Source organism: Mizuhopecten yessoensis, unplaced genomic scaffold (genome assembly GCF_002113885.1).
Source record: "Mizuhopecten yessoensis strain PY_sf001 unplaced genomic scaffold, ASM211388v2 scaffold6893, whole genome shotgun sequence".
Taxonomy (NCBI): domain Eukaryota; kingdom Metazoa; phylum Mollusca; class Bivalvia; order Pectinida; family Pectinidae; genus Mizuhopecten; species Mizuhopecten yessoensis.
In genome coordinates, this window is record NW_018406777.1 from 829655 (window position 1) to 853724 (window position 24070).

Sequence of the window (24070 nt, forward strand, 5' to 3'; positions counted from 1 at the left end):
GCTGTTGGCAGTTCATGAGCTGGACAACTCGCAACTAATGTTGGTAAGATTATATAGTGGTAGTGCCATGAAAAGGGAACATACTTTCAATTTCAAAGTATTTTATTGACAATACATATATAATACAAACATATAAGTTAACATTAAAGGAGATATTTGAACAGTATTGACAAAAGAATAATACAACAGGCTTTGCCTATATCAGTCTTCTTCTAATTCCGGTAGATATGTACAATGCTTAAATATATAAAATGTTGTGATTCGTTTCCTCTCACACTCATGCACACCCACACCCACACCAGCTTATGTCTAATACTCGTTATTTAAGGGATAAAACTTGCCTGAATAACAATAATTATAACAATACATGAATATTCATTTGGAAATTTATCTAGCACGTATAAGTAACGAAACGTTTTGATGATTTAATATAAGAGTCAACATGTATAAGAATAGTTTTATTTAATTGGTTGGATGCATTACTAATACCATATACTAAACAGTGCAGATTTAAATATCCTACTAGATTATAAATAGTGGTAATATGATGCCTAATATTAGAATACAGAGGACATACTTGATTATCTGCATTACTTTATCACTGAAATGACACTTCAGCTATAGGGCCTACATACACGAATATCAAGAAAAAGAACTTCGTCAAACTTTGAATAAAAGGTTTGTACATGGCACAGTCAGTTAATGTGTTAGTTGCCTTTATGTACCTGGTGGTCTCTCACTACACAAGATTCTGATGGCCATCTGACGGTTGTCACTTTCCTCCTTCCCGGTAGGGTGTAGGGGCACTATCACATCCTATAGTCAAATACAAAATCTACAATCATTATCCCACAATTGCAACCCATCAAATTAATAACAAACAGACTAAGTCCCTTTTAATACCAGACTTTAAATATAAATGTAATAAATATTGTCAATTGAAATATTAATTTAAATATGAAAGTCAAAAGCATAATTGTCAGGTGTGGCCATTGTGGTCTTACAGCCGACATGGATCTCCTACCTTGTATATAGCGTTGGGGAGGAGATTGGTCATCTTTATCCAGCCTAGCTCCAGCTGATGGGTCCACGTGTCGTTGTCTCTGTTCACCTTGGTGTACCTGTTATCACACATAAATTATTTAAGTTCAAAATAAATGTCCAACCTGCTTGAAAAAATTGAGAAAACTAACAAACAATACCCCACCCTCCTTCCACGGGCTGGATTCATACAAAGGTGTTTGAAATTCTGTAAACCGAGATAAAAATCATATGGAAAAAAAAGGGTATTACTAGAACTTCAAACACCTTTGATTCATGGTGAAATTCCATTTTCTATTTTTAGTAAGTGACCTTGACTTCTTATGAATAGTGACCATTACATTTGATGATCATGGTCTTACATGAAGTTTCTTTAAAGTTTGTCTAGAAATATGGCGGCTAGAGCGACTAATGTGACAACGGAATTATAACATTTTAGTAAAATCTGTTGCCTCCAACCAATCAAACTAAAAAAAATTGTCAAAGATCGGCATATGTTAAATTTCATCAAATTTGTCAAGAAATATGACTGTTGACGTAATGGCAAGGATTGACAATGAAATTCTACTTCTGTTTATAGTGACTTTGGCAACCTAAGCTATTATGCACATTTTCAAAATTATCCAGGATATATGATATCCGAGGCAAAGATACCTGTGAAGTTTCATCAAATCCTGTCAAGACATTCTTTAGAGTGATGACAAGGAGTGTGATGGACAGACAGGAGGACAAACACAAATATATATTTCTTTCCATGAAAGCCATCTAATACCCTTCACATCTTAATTTAATTAATTTTTAGCTAGTGTTCACCCCCCTCTCAGCTGTATAGGGTAGGGGAGATCACTCTCATTGGCATGTTGAGGCCAATCTGTTTTTTAGACGAACAAACATACAGATATAAAACTTGTACAGGATTCACAATCCTTTGACAGTCAGCTCATGGTTTAAAAAATACATTTTTTAATTTTGTATTTTATAGCTCTTTTTTCCCCATTCTGTATAATGCTAAGCATCTGAAATTATGAATGAAACTATCAGCTGAATATTTTACCATAAAGGTAATAATTATTAACCACTAATGATAACCAGCTTATATAAGTTAAAGCCTCCATTGAAACCCTTTGGCATGAAACTTAAAAAAGATCTGACTACGTACACAAAATTTCGGAGTGCCAGGTCTGTGACCCCTAGCTGACCATCGGCTTCGGTCAGTCTCCAGCGCGCAAACTTGAAGCACACCTCATGTCTCTTGTCTACCCTGGCCTGGTGGGCTGTATAACAAAAGGTAAATGATAGATACAAATATAATCTTCCCTACTTAGGATTTAGTACTACACCATCTAAATTATTTTTACCAATTAATATTTGATTGATAATTATTAAAAAAGTGTTATTTTAGATTCATAGATGAAATTATAGAATTAAGTAAAATTATCAATATTTGAAATGAATAACTCCTCATAACCATGCATTACTTTATATTTGTAATCCAATTCCCTCTACCCTTTAGGATAGGATGTGTAAGCTATCATAATTTCTTACTTTTAGTGGTTTTCATCTGTGACTTGACTTGCAGCTGACTCTCCTTCAAACAGCTGAAAAATGGAATAAATAATTATGTGCTACACTGTAAATAAACAACAATTTCAAAGTTGTGTTTATTATGATTCATTGAAGTATTATTATAATTAAATTAAATTCTTTTTTTCTTTTTTATTGACAGTGGATGGCTACTGCCTCTCATAGGTCTATTTCTCTTATTTTAATCTATATATAGTGTAAGGTAAAACGTGTACGGTTAACCAGATTCTGTATATACCTTATTTGACATCAAATAAGTCCCAAACCCTTGTGAAAAAAGATTGACCAGAAGTAGGGAGGGGGCTTAATTGGGAGTGACCCTTCTGTTCGCCAATGTCTGCCATCATGTATATAGCACTGTTTTGATCTATGACCAAACTACATATCATAAACTCGTAGTTACTCATGTTGTAAAAATAACAACAAACAGGCAGAAGATTTAATAACGATCACCATACGTTGATTAGTTGATTGTGCTGTTGTTTTTAGGTGAAAGAGGGGTACTATTTGCAGTCAAATATGGTAATCTAGACCTCTTGGTCAGCAAGGCAGATAAAACAGTGAACAAATGTAATCTTATTTTCAAGGACTCTCAGAAAATAAGCTAGATTTTATGAAGATGATGAAAGTTGAAGGTTCTGCTACAGGTAGGTATGACATCAATGTAAATTCCTATGAAATAAAACGACAGCAATGTTTAGCTCTACCCACCTAATCCTGAGTGACAGCTCTACCCACCTAATCCTGAGTGACAGTTCTACCCACCTAATCCTGAGTGACAGCTCTACCCATCTAATCCTGAGTGACAGTTCTACCCACCTAATCCTGAGTGACAGTTCTACCCACCTAATCCTGAGTGACAGCTCTTCATTGGAGGAGTTGATTCGTTCCTTACAGTCATACAGCATCATCTCCAGTTTATCTGATTGCTCCAACAGACTGCAACACACATTAAATAATTATACCATTATAACACACCAAAATTAGACCATAAACCATATAAACATTTTAGAAACCATTACCCCACCCCCTCCCCAATATATATTAAGTTTGGATGAATACTGTTATGGGACCCTTGATATATGGAATCAGGATTAATCTGGCCTTTTCATTACAGGTACAAAGTTCCTGATGTACATATTTACCTGAACTCTTCTTTACAGGCACCAAGCTTCTAAATAATGTACAAATTTATCAAGACTCGTCTTTACAGGTATGAAGTTCCTAATATACACTCAATGTTACAGGTACCAAGATTCTTCTTTGTTACAGGTATGAAGTTCCTAATATACCTCATTGTAACAGGAACTGAGATTCTTCTACGTTACAGGTATGAAGTTCCTTCTCGTTACAGGTACAAAACTCCTAATGTACATACTTACCTAGACTCCTCGTTACAGGTAAAAAACTCCTAATTTACATACTTAGCTCGACTCCACGTTACAGGTACAAAACTCCTAATGTACATACTAACCTGGACTCCTCGTTACAGGTACAAAACTCCTAATGTACATACTAACCAGGACTCCTCGTTACAGGTACAAAACTCCTAATGTACATACTTACCAAGACTCCTCGTTACAGGTACAAATCTCCTAATGTACATACTAACCTAGACTCCTCGTTACAGGTACATAACTCCTAATGTACATACTTACCTAGACTCCTCGTTACAGGTACAAAACTTCTAATGTATATACTTACCTAGACTCCTCGTTACAGGTACATAACTCCTAATGTACATACTTACCTAGACTCCTCATAACAGGTACAAAACTTCTAATGTACATACTTACCTAGACTCCTCGTTACAGTTACAAAACTTCTAATGTACATACTTACCTAGACTCTTCGTTACAGGTACAAAACTTCTAATGTTCATACTTACCTAGACTCCTCGTTACAGGTACAAAACTCCTAATGTACATACTAACCTGGACTCCTCGTTACAGATACAAAACACCTAATGTACATACTAACCAGGACTCCTCGTTACAGGTACAAAACTCCTAATGTACATATTTACCTAGACTCCTCGTTACAGGTACAAAACTCCTAATGTACATACTTACCAAGACTCCTCGTTACAGGTACAAAACTCCTAATGCACATAGTTTCTTGTCACAAATACGAACTCCTAAGGTACTTTTTTACCCGAGATCTTCATTACAGGTAAGTAGCTGTCTGATATTAAAATTTACCTCTGCAACTCCTTATTACGTTATTACATGTTAATTAACTGAACTATTTACCTGGGCTCTTCGTTATCCTCCAGCTCCTTATCTATCAGGTACAATTCCCTCTCCAGCCTTCGCAGTGTCAATACATTCTCTCTGGAAAGTAGTACCAGATTTACACACATTATAACCTTCACCTCATCTTACTGACTCATTCTCCACTTGACATATTTTTTTTTTAGAAAATTTCCAAGAGCTATATTCAAAACAGAAATTGTTTTAGTGTGAAATTAAAAACCAGACCTTTGGCCTAGGGGTTAAGGTCATTACAAAGACATTTGATTGAGATGATTGGAAAACAAGGTCTAACATTCCTATACATCTAGTTAGTCCTCCTTATCACCTTCTATGGGTGTTACAGGTACACGTCAATTTTACCTGACCTTTGACAAAAAAAGGTCACAGGGACTGACCTTTCAAGTTTCATCAAGATATCTTCGAACAATCTAATAGTTACTACCCAGAAGAGCCAGTACTAAAATAGATGTCACCCTTTTATTCACGTGTTCCTAACAAACTCCTACATGTAAATACCAAATGTGTAATATTTTTGTTTCTCATACACATGTCCCCGATAAAAGTTTGTTTTGCATGTATGACACTGCTAGCTGGACAAAGGCCACATTCAAGAACTACTCATATCTGCCCAGCATGTACCATATCCTCCTGGCATGTGCCATATCTGCCTGGCATGAGCCCTATTGGTTTAACTTCCAGTTCGACACATTTCAGAAAAAAAAATTGCCACAATTACACTTGATTTGGTATTGCTGATCATTTTGACACACTAAAATATTCAGAGTGTGTAGTATGTGGGCTGAAATGTCTTGAGTTAATACAGGTTAGGATAAGTACTTGACAAACTTGTGTGTAGATTAGGTAAACGCGTAATATAACGGTGCACCTGACAAACTTGTGTGTAGATCTCATAAACCGCCGATATAACGGTGAACCTGACAAACTTGTGTGTAGATTAGGTACACGCGTAATATAACGGTGCACCTGACAAACTTGTGTGTAGATTAGGTAAGCATGTAATATAACGGTGTACCTGAGAAACTTGTGTGTAGATCAGATAAACTTGTAATATAACAGTGTACCTGACAAACTTGTGTGTAGATGAGGTAAAGATGCAAGATAACGGTGTACCTGACAAACTTGTGTGTAGATGAGGTAAAGATGCAAGATAACGGTGTACCTGACAAACTTGTGTGTCGATCAGATAAACACGTAATATAACGTTGTACCTGACAAACTTGTGTGTAGATTAGGTACACGCGTAATATAACGGTGCACCTGACAAACTTGTGTGTAGATTAGGTAAATATGTAATATAACGGTGTACCTGAGAAACTTGTGTGTAGATCAGATAAACATGCAATATAACGGAGTACCTGACAAACTTGTGTGTAGATGAGGTAAAGATGCAAGATAACGGTGTACCTGACAAACTTGTGTGTCGATCAGATAAACACGTAATATAACGTTGTACCTGACAAACTTGTGTGTAGATGAGGTAAAGATGCAAGATAACGGTGTACCTGACAAACTTGTGTGTAGATTAGGTACACGCGTAATATAACGGTGCACCTGACAAACTTGTGTGTAGATGAGGTAAAGATGCAAGATAACGGTGTACCTGACAAACTTGTGTGTCGATCAGATAAACACGTAATATAACGGGGTACCTGACAAACTTGTGTGTAGATCAGAAAAACATGTAATATAACGGTGTACCTGAGAAACTTGTGTGTAGATCAGATAAACTTGTAATATAACAGTGTACCTGACAAACTTGTGTGTAGATGAGGTAAAGATGCAAGATAACGGTGTACCTGACAAACTTGTGTGTCGATCAGATAAACACGTAATATAACGTTGTACATGACAAACTTGTGTGTAGATTAGGTAAGCATGTAATATAACGGTGTACCTGACAAACCTGTTTGTAGATCAGATAAACTTGTAATATAACAGTGTACCTGACAAACTTGTGTGTCGATCAGATAAACACGTAATATAACGGTGTACCTGACAAACCTGTTTGTAGATCAGATAAACTTGTAATATAACAGTGTACCTGACAAACTTGTGTGTAGATTAGGTACACGCGTAATATAACGGTGCACCTGACAAACTTGTGTGTAGATCTCATAAACCGCCGATATAACGGTGAACCTGACAAACCTGTGTGTAGATCAGAAAAACATGTAATATAACGGTGTACCTGAGAAACTTGTGTGTAGATCAGATAAACACGTAATATAGCGGAGTACCTGACAAACTTGTGTGTAGATGAGGTAAAGATGCAAGATAACGGTGTACCTGACAAACTTGTGTGTAGATTAGGTAAACAAGTAATATAAAGGTGTACCTGACAAACTTGTGTGTAGATCTCGTAGGCCTGCGTTTCATTGGAATACCTGACAAACTTGTGTGTAGATTAGGTACACGCGTAATATAACGGTGCACCTGACAAACTTGTGTGTAGATTAGGTAAGCATGTAATATAACGGTGTACATGACAAACTTGTGTGTAGATCAGAAAAACATGTAATATAACGGTGTACCTGAGAAACTTGTGTGTAGATCAGATAACCATGTAAGATAACGGTGTACCTGACAAACTTGTGTGTAGATTAGGTAAACACGTAATATAACGGTGTACCTGACAAACTTGTGTGTAGATTAGGTAAACATGTAATATAAAGGTGTACCTGATAAACTTGTGTGTAGATTAGGTAAACATGTAATATAACGGTGTACCTGACAAACTTGTGTGTAGATTAGGTAAACTCGTAATATAAAGGTGTACCTGACAAACTTGTGTGTAGATCAGATAAACATGAAATATAACGGTGTACCTGACAAACTCCTGTATTTGCTGTATGGGTGTCTTCTGGTCCTCCTCCCGCAAACTTGTGTGTAGATCAGATAAACATGTAAGATAACGGTGTACCTGACAAACTTGTGTGTAGATCAGATAAACATGTAATATAACGGTGTACCTGACAAACTCCTGTATTTGTTGTATGGGTGTCTTCTGGTCCTCCTCCCGTGACAGCTGTAACTGGAACCTCATACTCTGAAGTTTCTCTGTTGTTTCCTGTAAACAAAAAAGTTGGATATGGGAAAACAATTCTTATAAACACTTCACCCATATTTTTCACTATCATTAATTGAATATGTCACCAAACAAAATCTGTCTCTCAATAGGACATATACTAACTTAAAGCCTTACATAACAGGAGGTCATGGCTAACTGTGCGCCTATGATTTTGTCATGACATATTCCCCGGATGTAGACCACACCAGCGAGCATAACCCAGGGAATTTTGAGGATAAATATAAATTCCAGATTTTTTAGGTTGATATCATGCAAATATAAGCTTTGAGTCGTTATTGACTGACACTTGCCTTTTTAGTTTTCTCCACATGTAGAAGTAGATTGTTCACAATATCAAGTATCATGGCATACTGCAGCTGAAACACAAAGCAGGGGAGATAATCCGAAGTAATATGGTGTTCTAAAGTCATTGTTCATTCTGTCCAGATAATTGTGGCACGAGAAGACAAATATATTGGAGTGGATATATTTTTTTCTTACTAGTTTCAATTAATGAAATAGAAATGATGAGCGACAACACCACTGAATCCAGTACAAAATGTAATGTTTGATTTACATCCTAAGTGGCGACATGTTTCGGCCAAAGGGAGGCCGTCTTCAGAGCTTAAGTTTTTAACTTGTATTAAATCTGATTCCATCAAAGTTAAATGTCCTACCAGTGTATTTGAATATGTGTGTCTCTGTAAAAACGAGATTCAGTAAGAACAGACACATCACAAAGCAGAAGCAGCTGATGTGTTCTAAAATCTTATAAAAACTAGATTAATTAAAACCATTGTAATCCTAGAGAAACAGAGAGTGATCTCACAAAGATATACCCACACTTGCGCATACAATGTTTCTGGAGCAAAAATTAAAGTTTCAAGGGCCATAGAAGACGTCAAATCACAAACTCCTATCTTCATGCACATGTACACCTTCACTGTGTAAAGTTACATAAAAGTCCAGTATACCGTATGAGGGCGGTACTGTTGTGCTTAATTGATCATGGACAGGCTGATACAAGGACGGACAGAAGGACAAAAAAAAAAAATCCTTTGCAGGGGGTATAATTATATCATAAAGCAGTTGTAGCTGATATTTTATAAAAGTAACTGTCAGATATATCTTAACATCTCATTCGATACAGTCTGTAACTCACGCACTTTTACTTTGATACAGAATGTGGTAGATTGGTGAATTGTTTACTTACAGAGTTGGTACAGATGTTGAGATCGTGGTGAGTTACTTACAGAGTTGGTACAGATGTTGAGATCGTGGTGAGTTACTTACAGAGTTGGTACAGATGTTGAGATCGTGGTGAAGCAGTGTAAAGCAGTCAACTCCTTCTTCCCTAGACATCATGTCGGAGGAATCCTCGGATGGCTACAGGTGAAAATCATAGGTAAACAGTTATAGCCATTCATCATCCATACTTATTATTAATAGTCAAAGGTCAGTCATTTGCACTGAATTATCTAGGTTAAGAAAAAAATATTCTTTTTTAAAGAGATCTACAGACTTTGTGGTATTTTACCAGGCAATGGGATGACTTACTGGCGGTGGTATTTCCGGAAGTGTTTCATCATCCACCTCGCCATAGCTGGCAAAGAACACCTGACATTTACACCTGGAGATGATTCTCTGTAGCTGTACTGCTGGCTTTTGATGAGACTTCTTCTGTGAATGCCAAAGATAAGAGAACAAGGGGATAGAAACATGTAGATCAATGTAGACATACAAATGTCACTGAATGCTTGCCAATGTACACCACTATCAATATTTTTCGAGAAAATAAACTGGACGCACACATTGGCCATACTTCAGAATTGTCGAAAAGTGATATACATTCTTCTGCATATTTATTATATACAATTCTTCTGCATTTTTATTAAGAGCTGGTATTCCATGCAAGATGTGGCACTAATGCCCATTATGACGATTTTTCAACTTAATATTTTATTTTCTACAAAAACTGTTGAAAGAATGTACACCTCTATTCAATACTTCAATATGGTCAAATTCATACATGTTTTATATGTGTTGATGTTTTATAAAGGAGTGTGCTGGGGTGATTTATGGAGCAAGTGTTAAAGTTACTGTCAAAATTGGAACTTTTTAATGCTCCCATGCGTATTACAACATCTTTTTCATGAAAATCCTCTACAGACCACACCAACTTATGAAAACCTGCCCCCAATGCTAAAGACACACTCACAATTTATTCCTACCAGTGTTGAATTCCAGGCAGACATATCCACCTGTTCTGTCCACTTACTTTGTTGAAGACACACCCACTTTTCAGTAAAGCTACCATGTTGTAGACACACCCTCTTTTCAGTAAAGCTACAATGTTGCAAACACACCCACCTTTCAGTAAAGCTACCAAGTTGTAGACACACCCACTATTCCGTAAAGCTACCATGTTGCAGACACACCCACTTTTCAGTCTCTTACAGACTGCTCAATGTGTTGTAGTCACTCTTACTAGCTAAGTTCTGGCCACAGTGATCTGGATACTCCCGCCTCTTTAGTGCATTCAGTGCTGTAGACACACCCACTTTGCAGTAAAGCTACCATGTGGTAGACACACCCACTTTTCAGTCCTGGTACCATGTTGTAGACACCCCCACTTTTCAGTAAAGCTACCATGTTGCAAACACACCCACTTTTCAGTCCTGCTACCATGTTGTAGACACACCCACTTTTCAGTCTCTTACAGACTGCTCAATGTGTTGTAGTCACTCTTACTAGCTAAGTTCTGGCCACAGTGATCTGGATACACCCTCCTTTTTAGTGCATTCAGTGCTGTAGACACACCCACCTGTTTGGTCCCACCCACTTTGCTGTAGACCACACCTCCAACACTGCTGCCACTCCCAACCATCTCTGACATCCCTGACAGTTCAGGCTCGGAGCGGTCTTCCACATTCTCCGGTTGTAGCCAGGCCATAGTGTCATCATCTAGGTCATTGTCTGGGTCAACCGTGGCATAGTACTGTTATTAAATTTACAGCAAGATAACTTAGTCATTATATGTACAATGTAATAATGAATTTTAAATGTTGCTCTCTTATCAAAAAAGTAAGATCAATTTAGATGAAATGGTGCGTGTTCCACTAAAATTAAAATAATGGAAGATTATGCCATGAAGTTAGAACAGAAATCTTTGACACAAATTTTATACAGCTGCATTATGAATCCTTATCCTGTCAACTGAACTAAACGTGAACAAACTGAAGGTTTACATCAAGGGTGGCTTATACTTAAAACATAATAATATGACACACTGACCTGCATACATTCCACAGAAGTGACCCAGGAGGTCTTGCTGCGGAGCTGATTGTCCTGCCACACTGGGTGGTGAGTACAGGATACGATCTGGGCCTTGGCAGCACTCACGATCACATACCCCGACGTCTCGCATCCCTTCACCATCATCTGGCTGTTGTGTAGTTCAACTTTTGCACAAATAATAGAAAAGCATACAGTAAAACATAAGGTGTTACATACACCGACTTTTTTTAGTTTCTCTGAAAATATTTTTCCACAAAAGTTTGCAACAAAGCTAATTATTCATGCTCCACAAGAGATCAATCATAAAATGTATCCAAACTATTTTTAAACTTGTGAGAGTATTATTTTAGTCAGGTGGATGGATCGACAGACAGATGCATAAATGACCCCTAAAGATAATGTTCCCCTGTTCCAGGGGGGATAACTCACTTAGCCAGTTTTTGCAGTAGACATCATCTGTTTGGCAGGCGGCCACACCATGTAGCTGGTCCATGTTCACACTGGACGGCTGGGCAATAAAAGATTATAATAAATCAACAGTGCTGAATAGTTCTGGATGCAGAAATGTGTATAAGATTCTTAAACTCTGAACAAAGCACTTAATTTCAAGGCCACTAATTAATGACACCACAGAATTCACAAAGCAGTAAAGATTAGGAGGAAAGCACTCTAAATCCATTACAGTTCCTCGTTTTTTTCAAAAAGTTTTGCCGTAAAGACCAGTTTTCAGCATGCTTACCTCCTCTGTAAATGCAACAGATTTGCTATCGGACTCTGACACCAGCTTCATCAGAAGTGAGTGGGTGTGTCCGCCGGTGAGCTTCATCCCTGGGCTGGGGTTGGGAGTAGTAGGGGATCCTGGGGCACCTGCTGTAAGGGACATGGACCTCGTTTTCTGCAAGACAAAACTCATGGCTGACAAAAGATTCAGATAGGATTAAATTATGACATATGAGTTATTCTGTAAATATATTAAACACATCTATGATCATAAAAAATTCATTGAACTGAACCCTTAATGCATTTAGAGATTGAGTCATATTTAGATACCATTGAAGTAGCCTTTACTGGACTTATATTTTTATATGTTTACACACTAATCTAAATAGATAGGTAACTTTAACCACACTGAAAACACTGCATCTGCTACAAGTATTAGATTTAACCCACTGATTGAAGGTGATAGTGCAGGATTCATAGACTTAAACAATTCCTAATAATTTTTTTTACAACTGTCTCATTAACAAACACATTAGGAACTGTTTATAAATCCTACATTATAATCTCTTAAAATGTACACCTATTATTTCTTCTTCAATTAAGAAATCTTACATTTGAACCTTGACCTCCGTCAACCTTGAACTTTTTGAGTGCATCAGCAGAGAGGTTTCGCTTGAGTGACTGAGCCTTGGTGTAGCTGTCGAGTACGCCCAGTAAGACAGTGCGGTTGTGTTTGGTCCACGCCCCCTTTAGGTCATGCACTTGTACATTGTGGGTCGACTACAAGGTTAAGAAATATGACAGGATTTAGTTTCCGATCAGCTTATTCATTTTTCATCCAATGAAAAAAATTAATACAATCACATTGTAAAGAGGAGACTGTTCACTCTTGTAAATTTGGATCTCACCTTTAACAAACCTAATTTAACAATTAAAGATGAAGAAACAATTGTCTTTTCATTACCTATCAATTTATAACAATTTTCAGCTGAGCTGGTCAAACTTGAGGGCATTGTGATATATATTGTTTGAGCGTACTTTAACAGATTCACTGCTTGAAGACCTTGTCATAAAGATTTGTTGTCACAGGACCTTGGATAAATGATAATGGTCGTTGTTTGAGGACGTTTTTGATATATAAATGGCACTTAAAGGTTCTGTATTGCAAGTTCTAAAGAGAATATTTGACTGAACATTTTTCTTAATAACTAACGAAACATTCTTTGATAACAGAAGTAGCCAAAAATATGGTGTTACTACACCAACCTTATCAAATTGTTTCTCGGTGTCATCCTCCTCCTCTTCCTCCTCCTCATATGATGTACTGGTGTTGTCTCCCCTTTGGTAGGAAACTCTGAGGACAATATATACCAATTATCAGAGGACAATATATACCAATTATCAGAGGACAGTATATACCAATTATCAGAGGACAATATATACAAATTATCAGAGGACATTATATACCAATTATCAGAGGACAGTATATACCAACTATCAGAGGACAGTGTATATACCAATTATCAGAGGACAATATATGCCAATTATCAGAGGACAATATATACCAATTATAAGAGGACAATATAAACCAATTATCAGAGGACAATATATACAAATTATCAGAGGACAGTAAATACCAATTATCAGAGGACAATATATACCAATTATCAGAGGACAATATATACCAATTATCAGAGGACAGTATATACCAATTATCAGAGGACATTATATACCAATTATCAGAGGACAGTATATACCAATTATCAGAGGACAGTGTATATACCAATTATCAGAGGACAATATATGCCAATTATCAGAGGACAATATATACCAATTATAAGAGGACAATATAAACCAATTATCAGAGGACAATATATACAAATTATCAGAGGACAGTAAATACCAATTATCAGAGGACAATATATACCAATTATCAGAGGACAATATATACCAATTATCAGAGGACAGTATATACCAATTATCAGAGGACAATATATACCAATTATCAGAGGACAATATATACCAATTATCAGAGGACAGTATATACCAATTATCAGAGGACAATATATACCAATTATCAGAGGACAGTATATACCAATTATCAGAGGACAATATATACCAATTATCAGAGGACAGTATATACCAATTATCAGAGGACAATATATACCAATTATCAGAGGACAGTATATACCAATTATCAGAGGACAATATATACCAATTATCAGAGGACAGTATATACCAATTATCAGAGGACAATATATACCAATTATCAGAGGACAGTATATACCAATTATCAGAGGACAATATATACCAATTATCAGAGGACATTATATACCAATTATCAGAGGATAATATATACTAATTATCAGAGGACAATATATACCAATTATCAGTGATCTAAAGTTGAATTAAGACAACCAAAGGCTGCAATTTCAAAATGTTTTTATATGAAGCTATATATACTTGCTCAAAGTGACTTTCCCTACCCTCAAATACAATTTTAGGTTTGCATATTTAAATTTATTAGACTACTTCTTAATAAGGATAAATTGATAAATGTAAATGTGCTCCTTCCCACACAAACCCTTAATTTTTAGTGTTCACAACGCCTGTTATGGATAATTAAGAAACAATTCAGAAGTTCAGTAGTTCAGTTTTACAGCTCACCTGCCAACACTCAGGAAGAAGTTCTTATCAACTGGATTACGGAGGGACACATTCAACTGAAGTAAACAAGAAAATCAATCTGATTATCAAAGATTTAATTGCAAACATAGATAATTATTCATTCAACATACACATCCTTTACAAGGTAACAAATTGTTAATAATTTCTGTTTAGATGATTTATCCGTTTTAGTTTTCTAAATACACTGAAACCTTAAATTCAGATCACTATAAACCCTTGCCAATCATTAAAGAATGTATGACTTTAAGATCAGAGTCACATGATCCCATTAGGTGGTATCACATGATCCTGAAGAATGAAGTGATTATCGTTACAGTTTTATCTTACTTAAAAATCATCAATAACGATTGTTCCATGCGATAGCCTAAAGGTGTCAAAACTTAATAAAAATGAGAAAAATCATGATAATGATGCTCAAACAAAACAGGAGTGTTCGCAAATCAGCACTATCCCAACTAAGCAGCATAATCCTAAAACCCTTATAAACGATTCCAGCTAAAGGTTTCAAACAATGGACAGGCTAAAACCCTTACAAACGATTTTAGCTAAAGGTTTCAAACAATGGACAGGCTAAAACCCTTACAAACGATTCTAGCTAAAGGTTTTAAACAATGGGCAGGCTAAAACCCTTACAAACGATTCTAGCTAAAGGTTTCAAACAATGGGCAGGCTAAAACCCTTACAAACGATTCTAGCTAAAGGTTTCAAACAATGGGCAGGCTAAAACCCTTACAAACGATTCTAGCTAAAGGTTTCAAACAATGGGCAGGCTAAAACCCTTACAAACGATTCTAGCTAAAGGTTTCAAACAATGGGCAGGCTAAAACCCTTACAAACGATTCTAGCTAAAGGTTTCAAACAATGGGCAGGCTAAAACCCTTACAAACGATTCTAGCTAAAGGTTTCAAACAATGGGCAGGCTAAAACCCTTACAAACGATTCTAGCTAAAGGTTTCAAACAATGGGCAGGCTAAAACCCTTACAAACGATTCTAGCTAAAGGTTTCAAACAATGGGCAGGCTAAAACCCTTACAAACGATTCTAGCTAAAGGTTTCAAACAATGGGCAGGCTAAAACCCTTACAAACGATTCTAGCTAAAGGTTTCAAACAATGGGCAGGCTAAAACCCTTACAAACGATTCTAGCTAAAGGTTTCAAACAATGGGCAGGCTAAAACCCTTACAAACGATTCTAGCTAAAGGTTTCAAACAATGGGCAGGCTAAAACCCTTACAAACGATTCTAGCTAAAGGTTTCAAACAATGGGCAGGCTAAAACCCTTACAAACGATTCTAGCTAAAGGTTTCAAACAATGGGCAGGCTAAAACCCTTACAAACGATTCTAGCTAAAGGTTTCAAACAATGGGCAGACTAAAACCTTTACAAACGATTCTAGCTAAAGGTTTCAAACAATGGGCAGGCTAAAACCCTTACAAACGGTTCTAGCTAAAGGTTTCAAACAATGAACAAGCTAAAACCCTTACAAACGATTCTAGCTAAAGGTTTCAAACAATGGACAGGCTTTTCAATTAATATATTGTATCAATCTTCAGGTAAAATTCAATGAACTCCTCCTAAATTAAGCATTCTCTTCAATAACATGTGATTTTTATCAGAGGTGATAGACATCATGCTTATTTCATAAATAAACAACTCTGGTCCAACCGGTTCAACCTTTGTTATCGCAATAGACCAAAGCTGCTCATGACAATCTGCTCTACTTCTTAAAATGTCTTGTAGTACATGAAATATAGGATTACTTACTCTGACAGAGGAATGTTTGATTTGAAAAGTCTATGGGTGTTTTCTATGGATATGGTTGAAGTGAAATAGATGGTAATATTTTTTGTGAAATAGATAAATGATAATACTTTTTTTCCTCTACTTTGTGAAATAGATAGTAATATTTTTTGTGCAATAGATGGTAATATTTTTTGTGAAATAGATGGTAATATTTTTTGTGCAATAGATGGTAATATTTTTTCTGAAAAGATGATATTTTTTGTGAAATAGATGGTAATATTTTTTGTGAAATAAATGATAAATTTTTTGTGAAATAGATGGTAATATTTTTTGTGAAATAAATGATAATTTTTTTGTGAAATAGATGGTAATATTTTTTGTGAAATGAATGATAATATTTATTTTACTGTACTTTGTGAAATAGACGGTAATATTTTTGTGTGAAATAGATGGAAATATTTTTTTACTCTAAGAGACTTGATATCTACAAAGTAAAATAAACAGGCCAGAAAAGTGTTCAGACCAAGATTTGAACAAGAAATCCCTGAATTTAGATGGTGCCCTGCCAAATCAGCTCCCCGATCATGATCAACGGAAATCGACTCAGTTTGTTTCCACTACTATTTGCCCTCCTTTGCTAAGCTGCTTCTGTACATGCTGAGGCTGAGCAGTGACTCACTGACACCAAAGAAAACCTAACAGTGTACAGATTTGTATGATATGGTAACAGAAGAAAAGAGGAGATAAGCTTAATACTAAAAGCCACTCTACCTATAGGTACCTAGCAAGGCTCTAGACTAGCAAACAGCTATAGCTTTGTAAAGTCAGTGCAAAGATTTATCACCTGAAAACATGTATACGAATTTAGGTCAAAGGGCTACTATATACAAAATGATTGTCACACAATACCAACCAAAAATCATTTACCAGAGAAAACATCTTGTATTGATACAAACACAATGATGATGAAGATCTGGATCCAGATGATCAATTCCTGACTGGCTTAACTTCTTAATTCAAAATTTAATCTAATACTAGTATAAGTCTACCTGATATTGTCCCAAAGGGTCTAAATAGCCCTGCAGTATGGCAGCTTCAGTGTCGTCCTTTATCAGGTAAAATATGATAATCAATACCAGGTACAACAAAGATGATGGGGCAACAGAAAGTTTGATGTACACAAACCTTAATCCCCTGTCTGACAATATCAATAATGTTATGAGACTGTTAAACATCTGAGCTCATTTTTTAATTTCTATATCTGAACAGTTCTCTATTCTAAGAAAGTCTGTCACATTTAAGCCCAAACGACAGCAACATTGTGAGAAGAATGTGGTTGGTACCTGGTAGCCTAGGATTTTTTTGATTTTTTTTTGAGAAGATATTTCTTAAAAACTGCATTTTGAATGTTTTAGTTGGTTGATTTAATAAAGTTTTAAACATCATGACCTACAACGAAGAATGAAATGAAAATTGATGGAATATATCTGTTGTGTGCCATCATCATAAATAGCATTTCAAGCTTTAGCAGTAAACAGCATCAAGATTGCACTTTTTGGTGATTAAGGGATGACAGGTACAAGACAGCAGTCGGGAAGATATGTGTAAAAAATACTTTTTATCTTTCATTCTTGTGTGAACAAGATATAAATGTTTGGGATAAGAATGTGGTCTATGGGGTGTATGACATTTTATGTGGAGTTGTCACTTTTTTGTATAATGAAGACAACAAGGCAATTTATTGCAAGGCAATCCATAGACCCCCACCGGTATTGATTTCTATATTTAACAAACAGTGACCTAATTCTTGCACTCTGCACTCCGCAATCCCAAAATGTCCTTGTAAACCAAATCTGGATACTTCAGGTGAAAAAGTGTTAAAGATATGTCTTGAACAAACTTCTCAGACGGAAGAACGGAAGGACAGATTGCAAACCTAAAGTCCTCCCCAGGAACTGGTGGGGCACTAATTACATGATGTAATTTTAAGTATGGAAGTTACTGTGAAAATTGAAAAAATATATATATAGCAAATTGATAGATCCATCAAATTACTATATATATAATGGTACTTTAATATCCACATTAAACATTATGAACTGTTCTTTCTGTCCAAGACGACTGAACAATGTACTAAGCAAGTAACATCACAGTAATATCATACTACCTGACACTCAGATTATCATGAGTTTAACAGGTAACACATTGTAGTTAACACCTAGCCCCTTCGCATATCGGATTCAACCAGTTTGTCTGTTTTTAAATGTAACATTTTCGGGTATAAATCCTGGCGAAGCTGCAAATATTTATGCAGGCCTTGCAAGGCTTTGTCAAGGCTTACCTGAAACCAGCATCAGATAACTAGGTCCGACCTTAAGCTTATTTCATAAATAAACAACTCTGGTCCAACCGGTTCAACCTTTGTTATCGCAATAGACCAAAGCTGCTCATGACAATCTGCTCTACTTCTTAAAATGTCTCATAGTACATGAAATATAGGATTTCGTACTCAGAGGAATGTATGATTTGGGAAGTCTATGGGTGTTTTGCCTTAGAACGTCAATGGAAGTTTATGAACCTGCCAGCTTAAAGTGGTACAAATCACCTACAGCTCTAGATCTGCCGGATTGTTGTGATGTGAAACTTACAATCTGATTAAAATCATATGTTACATGGCTTCGTTAACTTCGTACAACGCCTGAACATCTGAGTGTGCCGCGGTCAGGGTCACGTTCAGGTGACCTTTATATTTATAAATACTCATTAAATTTTTACCAATCAGAGACCCTCTTTCAAAAGGGCACTCGGAGTTGGCGGACATTGATGAGAATGAAGCGAAAGTTCTGAAGTTATTTGAGATTGATCGTCTGAAACCCGAACAGAAAAAGATATTCGAAGCTTTATTAGAGAAGAAAGACTGTATGGCGGGGTTGCCTACGCAATTATTACCCAATGGGTCGTTTTCCTTGGCGTCGTAGAAACGTCAGTTCCCGCCGCCATATTTGTTTTGGAAAAACTAATCTGTTTGATACCCCTCGCTATTTATCTATCAACCATGATATTCCGATTCGCTGGCAAACTTTTGCCAGCGCGCCTGATTGGTTCATCTAAAGGTCACTTGAACGTGACCCTGACCACGGCACATTTAGATGTTCAGGCGGAGCCATGTAACAGATGATTTTAATCAGATTGTGAAACTTAGAGAAGGGACCTACAGGTTCTAGCTAATCAACAGTACAGAAATCAGAGATGTTAATAGCACTAACAACATCGTTTACTGCAAAGTATCTTGTTTTGTAATTGCAATTTTCACACTCAGGAGAAACAAAGCTAAAGTCACTACAAAAATAGTCGACAGAGAACTCACAACCTTGCGCTGGAACACATAGATTTTTTCCTGAAATTTTTCGAAAGATTACAACATCTGGGGAAAAAGTTTGATACATTATAATGGAAAAAAGGAAGTCTACAAAATGAACAAGCACAATCATGCTAGAATACAATAAAAGACTGATATTCACATGCATGATAAAAGAACCATGCTGCACATACACAATAAAAACAAATCACATTCATAAGAGTGTTCAAACTAGACAAATTCTACAAATACAGTAGATCCGTACAAATGGTGTTTTCCATAACAATTTTTACCAACGGACACATCACTAAAGAAACATTAAGCCAGGTCTTTCCAGACTGTGAGACAGCGGCTATTGAGAGGGACATTGCCCTGTGGAGAAAGACATCACGATCTTATCTTACCTGGTCCTCCGTCTCCCTCCTGGCACTGCACAGCCAGGTCTTAGCACCAGTCAGCTGGCAATGAAGATATCGTACACTCCACGTTGCGCAAGGTCGGTGGAACAGCCCGTCCTCTACCGGGGTGAAGGTCAGATCATTACAGACTGACAGCACAAAGGATTCGGCCAGGAGCTCTGATCCTAGCTGTTTACTGAACGACATCCAGTAACAGATGTTGAACCTGTGTAGGTTCACAGACATCTTGATTGTTCTGAAATGTAAACGTGACATGTTATACGACACAATCATGTCAATCACAATCTACTCTGGATGAGATAATAAACTCAATAAACAACTCCTAAAATTATGCAGCCTAAAAATGAGTTTAAATGCTATAATATTAAATGTCCTTTACTGTTAACTGAAATCTTTAGAAGGAAGATACCCTCAATTATTTTATTTTTTTTTAATTTTATATGATTTTACAGATGTATAGTAGTCTTACTTGTAGTGCCGGGTCAGCTGTGGTTTGCGAGGCCGTATAGTATCGAAGTAGGACCCTCGACGGATGGGGCGAGTGACGCTCGCAAAACACATCTTGATTTTGTCCAGAAATCTGAGGGTGCTGGCATAGAATAGACAACTGGGAACATTGAGGGTGTTCTCCCTCAGGGGTTTTGTGTCCAGGGATAGAGACAGGTTCAGATTCTTGGATCGGAATGCTCGGAAAGAGTCATGCTCCTGTAAATAAATAATCGATATCACTGTTAGACATACATATCATTTACTTTGACTGAACTAGTGGAAACTAGGTGGATCTAAAGAGTACAGAAACAACCCGACAAATATCACATCTTATTTTTATCATCAAACTACTTTTCCTTTTTTTTCATTTTTCATTTTAGCAACAGGTGTACGGTGCTCAATGCATTACTCCTAGGAATCTTGCATGAAGCAACCAGGTAATTTACCTGTAATGAGCTGACAATCAGTCTGCCTGTTATTGACATCTAACATATATGTTTATGACATAATCATAAAATTTAATGTAGTCAAGGCATAAACACAAATATAAATAGTAAAACCTGTATTAAGAAACCACCCTCTGAAAGTCCAAAAAGTGGTTTCTTAACACAGGCGGTCGCTTAATGATAAGTGGTCGTAGGAGCAGCTTTGACTATATTTAATATTGTTTTGAGCTAATAGAACTGGTATCAGCCATCATTGTTCATTGGTATCCAGTGTTATCATTATGACATCATGATAATGATGACAACAGTTACTATAGCTACTACTGTCCAGAATTTATATACCCAGAAGTTTCTTTTTTGCTATAACTTTTCACATATATTTTCACATATCACATATATTTCAGTCTGCACTTGTAGTATAGGTGCAGACTGAAATATGTAAACCCAGCAAATTTGCTGCCTTTCTGATCAAGTTAGAGCAGACTGTTGACTATCAATGGTATTGAATCAAATTTAAACCATGTGAATTAATTCCAAGAAGAAAATCAGTAGATACAGTAGATAAAAAATCAGACTTAGAGAAAGTTTGATGAATTAGTGTCTAGGTAACATCTACTTTGACTGTCCTGGTCTAAAATTGGGCATCCCAAGTAAGAGTTGGGTATTCTGCAGTCTGGAATGTTATACATGTATTACAAGTTACTTCCAGTAAAAAAAGGTATTTTAATTGGTTAGATATGGACTGGTGGACTTAAATACTTTTTGTGAGAAATCAGGTTTTTTGTTTGTGTATGTCTTACTTCATGTGAGAAGTCCGGTACTTTGTCCGGGGCACAGGGCATCACAGCATGGTGGTCATTGGGATCTCCATGGCATAGCCACTCCAGCTTGTAACTGTCAAACACAAACAATGATAATGTTTTTAATCATGTCTCAACCTGTACTGTCCAGACAGAGATATGTACATTAAAACCTGTGTTTACCAAACCTTTCAAATATATTGCAACATTTATAACAGGGAAACCTGTAAAACCTACGTAACCCTGAACATTATAAAGTGGACCTTGAAGACCATAAGTGATGATTATGAATACACACATTTTTATCTATGGAAATGACTGATAAGGTTGGCATAATCCTTTACATATTTTCTATGCATGAATATGTTTCCACTACACAAACTAGAAAAAGAAAAAATGGATAAAGAAATAACATGGGAAATACATAAGACTAAGGGAATACTCTATTAGTAAGCTATAATAAAAACATTAAAAGGATTTAGTGAAGTCTATAAGGCATAAAATTTGATACCAGTAGGGAATCTGACATCAAACTGGATTTTTTTCGACTCACCAAAGTTTGAGGTTGGGAAGATTCAGTAATTTACAATCATCATACTTGGATGTAGTTCTTGAAGAAATGTCAAAGTCTCCCAGCAGGACAAAATTGGCTGTAAGTTTAACATTGCCAACAACAGATTATACAATATCATGTCTATGATATCAAGGTCACTTTTCATTTATCGTATACAGCTACCCAGCTGAGGCAGTTTCAGACCAGCGGGCAAATATTTAGACTTGAATTTAAATTGTTGTTTAGTTTTTAAGTTCCATATCAAAATGTGATTTTACATAACTGAACATGCAAATAATGTAACTATAGTTATTTCATCAAATTAAGATTGATTTCCACCAGAAATATAATTTTATTAACATTTTAAATTTGTCACTTAGTCATAGACTGGTTCAAGATCATTAGGCCTGAATACATATTGTACATGGATTATACCTGTTAAGGTTTTCCCAATACATTGAATAAAGATTCCTTTTCCAAAGACTTGCTAAGTTCAAGTTGAATCTTGCAAATATATGCAAAAACTGCATCATCTACATGTTATGTAAATTGCATCATCTACAGGTTATGTAAATTAACTTACCATTGGTCCAATCGATACAGACTTTGGACCAGGACCAGTCCATGAACTCAGTGGTGTTGTAGGGGTCAAAGGAGGCATGGTAGAGCCAGCTCATTTGCTCCACGGACATAAAAAAGCGGCCATGCAGAAGGAGGCGGATCTTGTCCCAGATTGGCAGGGGTCGGCTGGGGTCAATCGAGGGTTTGTTGATGAGTTCAAGGCTAAGGTTATACTGTGCTATAGCAGGTTCCCAGCAGGCTCCATAGGCCATCACCCAGCTCTTAACATCTACACGGAAACAAATACGTACCTGGTAATTATATCAACTCAACAACTCTCATCAATCTCTGTAGGCCATCACCCAGCTCCTAACATCTATACGGAAACAAGTACATACCTGGTAATTATATCAACTCAACAACTCTCATCAATCTCTGTAGGCCATTACCCAGCTCTTAACATCTACACAGAAACAAGTACATACCTGGTAATTATATCAACTCAACAACTCTCATCAATCTCTGTAGGCCATTACCCAGCTCTTAACATCTACCAGGAACAAATACATACCTGGTAATTATATCAACTCAACAACTCTCATTGATCTCTGTAGGCCATTACCAAGCTCTTAACATCTACACAGAAACAAATACATATAGTAACTCAACAACTGTTATTAATCTCTAGACCATGGAACTAGTCCTGAACAGCAACACAAACCTGCATCTACACTTCTGCCACAAAGGTTGATCAATTCCAGATTGAATTCTTCCCATCCTTGAAATTCTGAATAGTTTTATCAAAAGCTACTTTTTTTATTACAGTGTAACCTTGCATATCGCAACCGTCCATATCTTTTGAATTTTCTACAGTCATCTCTGACAACAGCTAAGTTACAGTAGAAATTGTCTAGAGCACGTAGGAGGCCAACAAATTATCTTGCCTGTTTGCTGGCAAAAAAAATAAAATCAAAGCATGGCTCCCAATCTCATCAATGAAATAAGTAGGGTATGTAAGAGTACGCCTCC

General features: G+C 36.4%; 1 protein-coding gene across 2 annotated transcripts in view; it reads right to left on the reverse strand.

Annotated features, from left to right (window-relative positions):
- Positions 1-24070, reverse strand: part of LOC110452815 (protein KIAA0100-like) — a 61520-nt gene that overhangs the window by 8936 nt on the left and 28514 nt on the right. Inside the window, exons 30-52 of one of the 2 annotated variants that reach the window (XM_021501504.1) lie at positions 23064-23330; positions 22481-22577; positions 21928-22021; positions 20662-20897; positions 20178-20427; positions 19783-19812; positions 14653-14708; positions 13252-13339; positions 12598-12765; positions 12005-12160; positions 11695-11773; positions 11263-11429; positions 10793-10966; positions 9526-9648; positions 9262-9354; positions 8280-8345; positions 7871-7968; positions 4878-4958; positions 3472-3564; positions 2587-2639; positions 2201-2315; positions 1025-1121; positions 726-816 (exon numbers count right to left, since the gene is read on the reverse strand). In XM_021501504.1, the coding sequence (XP_021357179.1) occupies positions 726-816; positions 1025-1121; positions 2201-2315; positions 2587-2639; positions 3472-3564; positions 4878-4958; positions 7871-7968; positions 8280-8345; positions 9262-9354; positions 9526-9648; positions 10793-10966; positions 11263-11429; positions 11695-11773; positions 12005-12160; positions 12598-12765; positions 13252-13339; positions 14653-14708; positions 19783-19812; positions 20178-20427; positions 20662-20897; positions 21928-22021; positions 22481-22577; positions 23064-23330 (2772 nt within the window). The remainder of the gene's footprint in view (positions 1-725; positions 817-1024; positions 1122-2200; positions 2316-2586; positions 2640-3471; positions 3565-4877; positions 4959-7870; positions 7969-8279; positions 8346-9261; positions 9355-9525; positions 9649-10792; positions 10967-11262; positions 11430-11694; positions 11774-12004; positions 12161-12597; positions 12766-13251; positions 13340-14652; positions 14709-19782; positions 19813-20177; positions 20428-20661; positions 20898-21927; positions 22022-22480; positions 22578-23063; positions 23331-24070) is intronic. The other variant, XM_021501505.1, reaches the window with a different exon arrangement.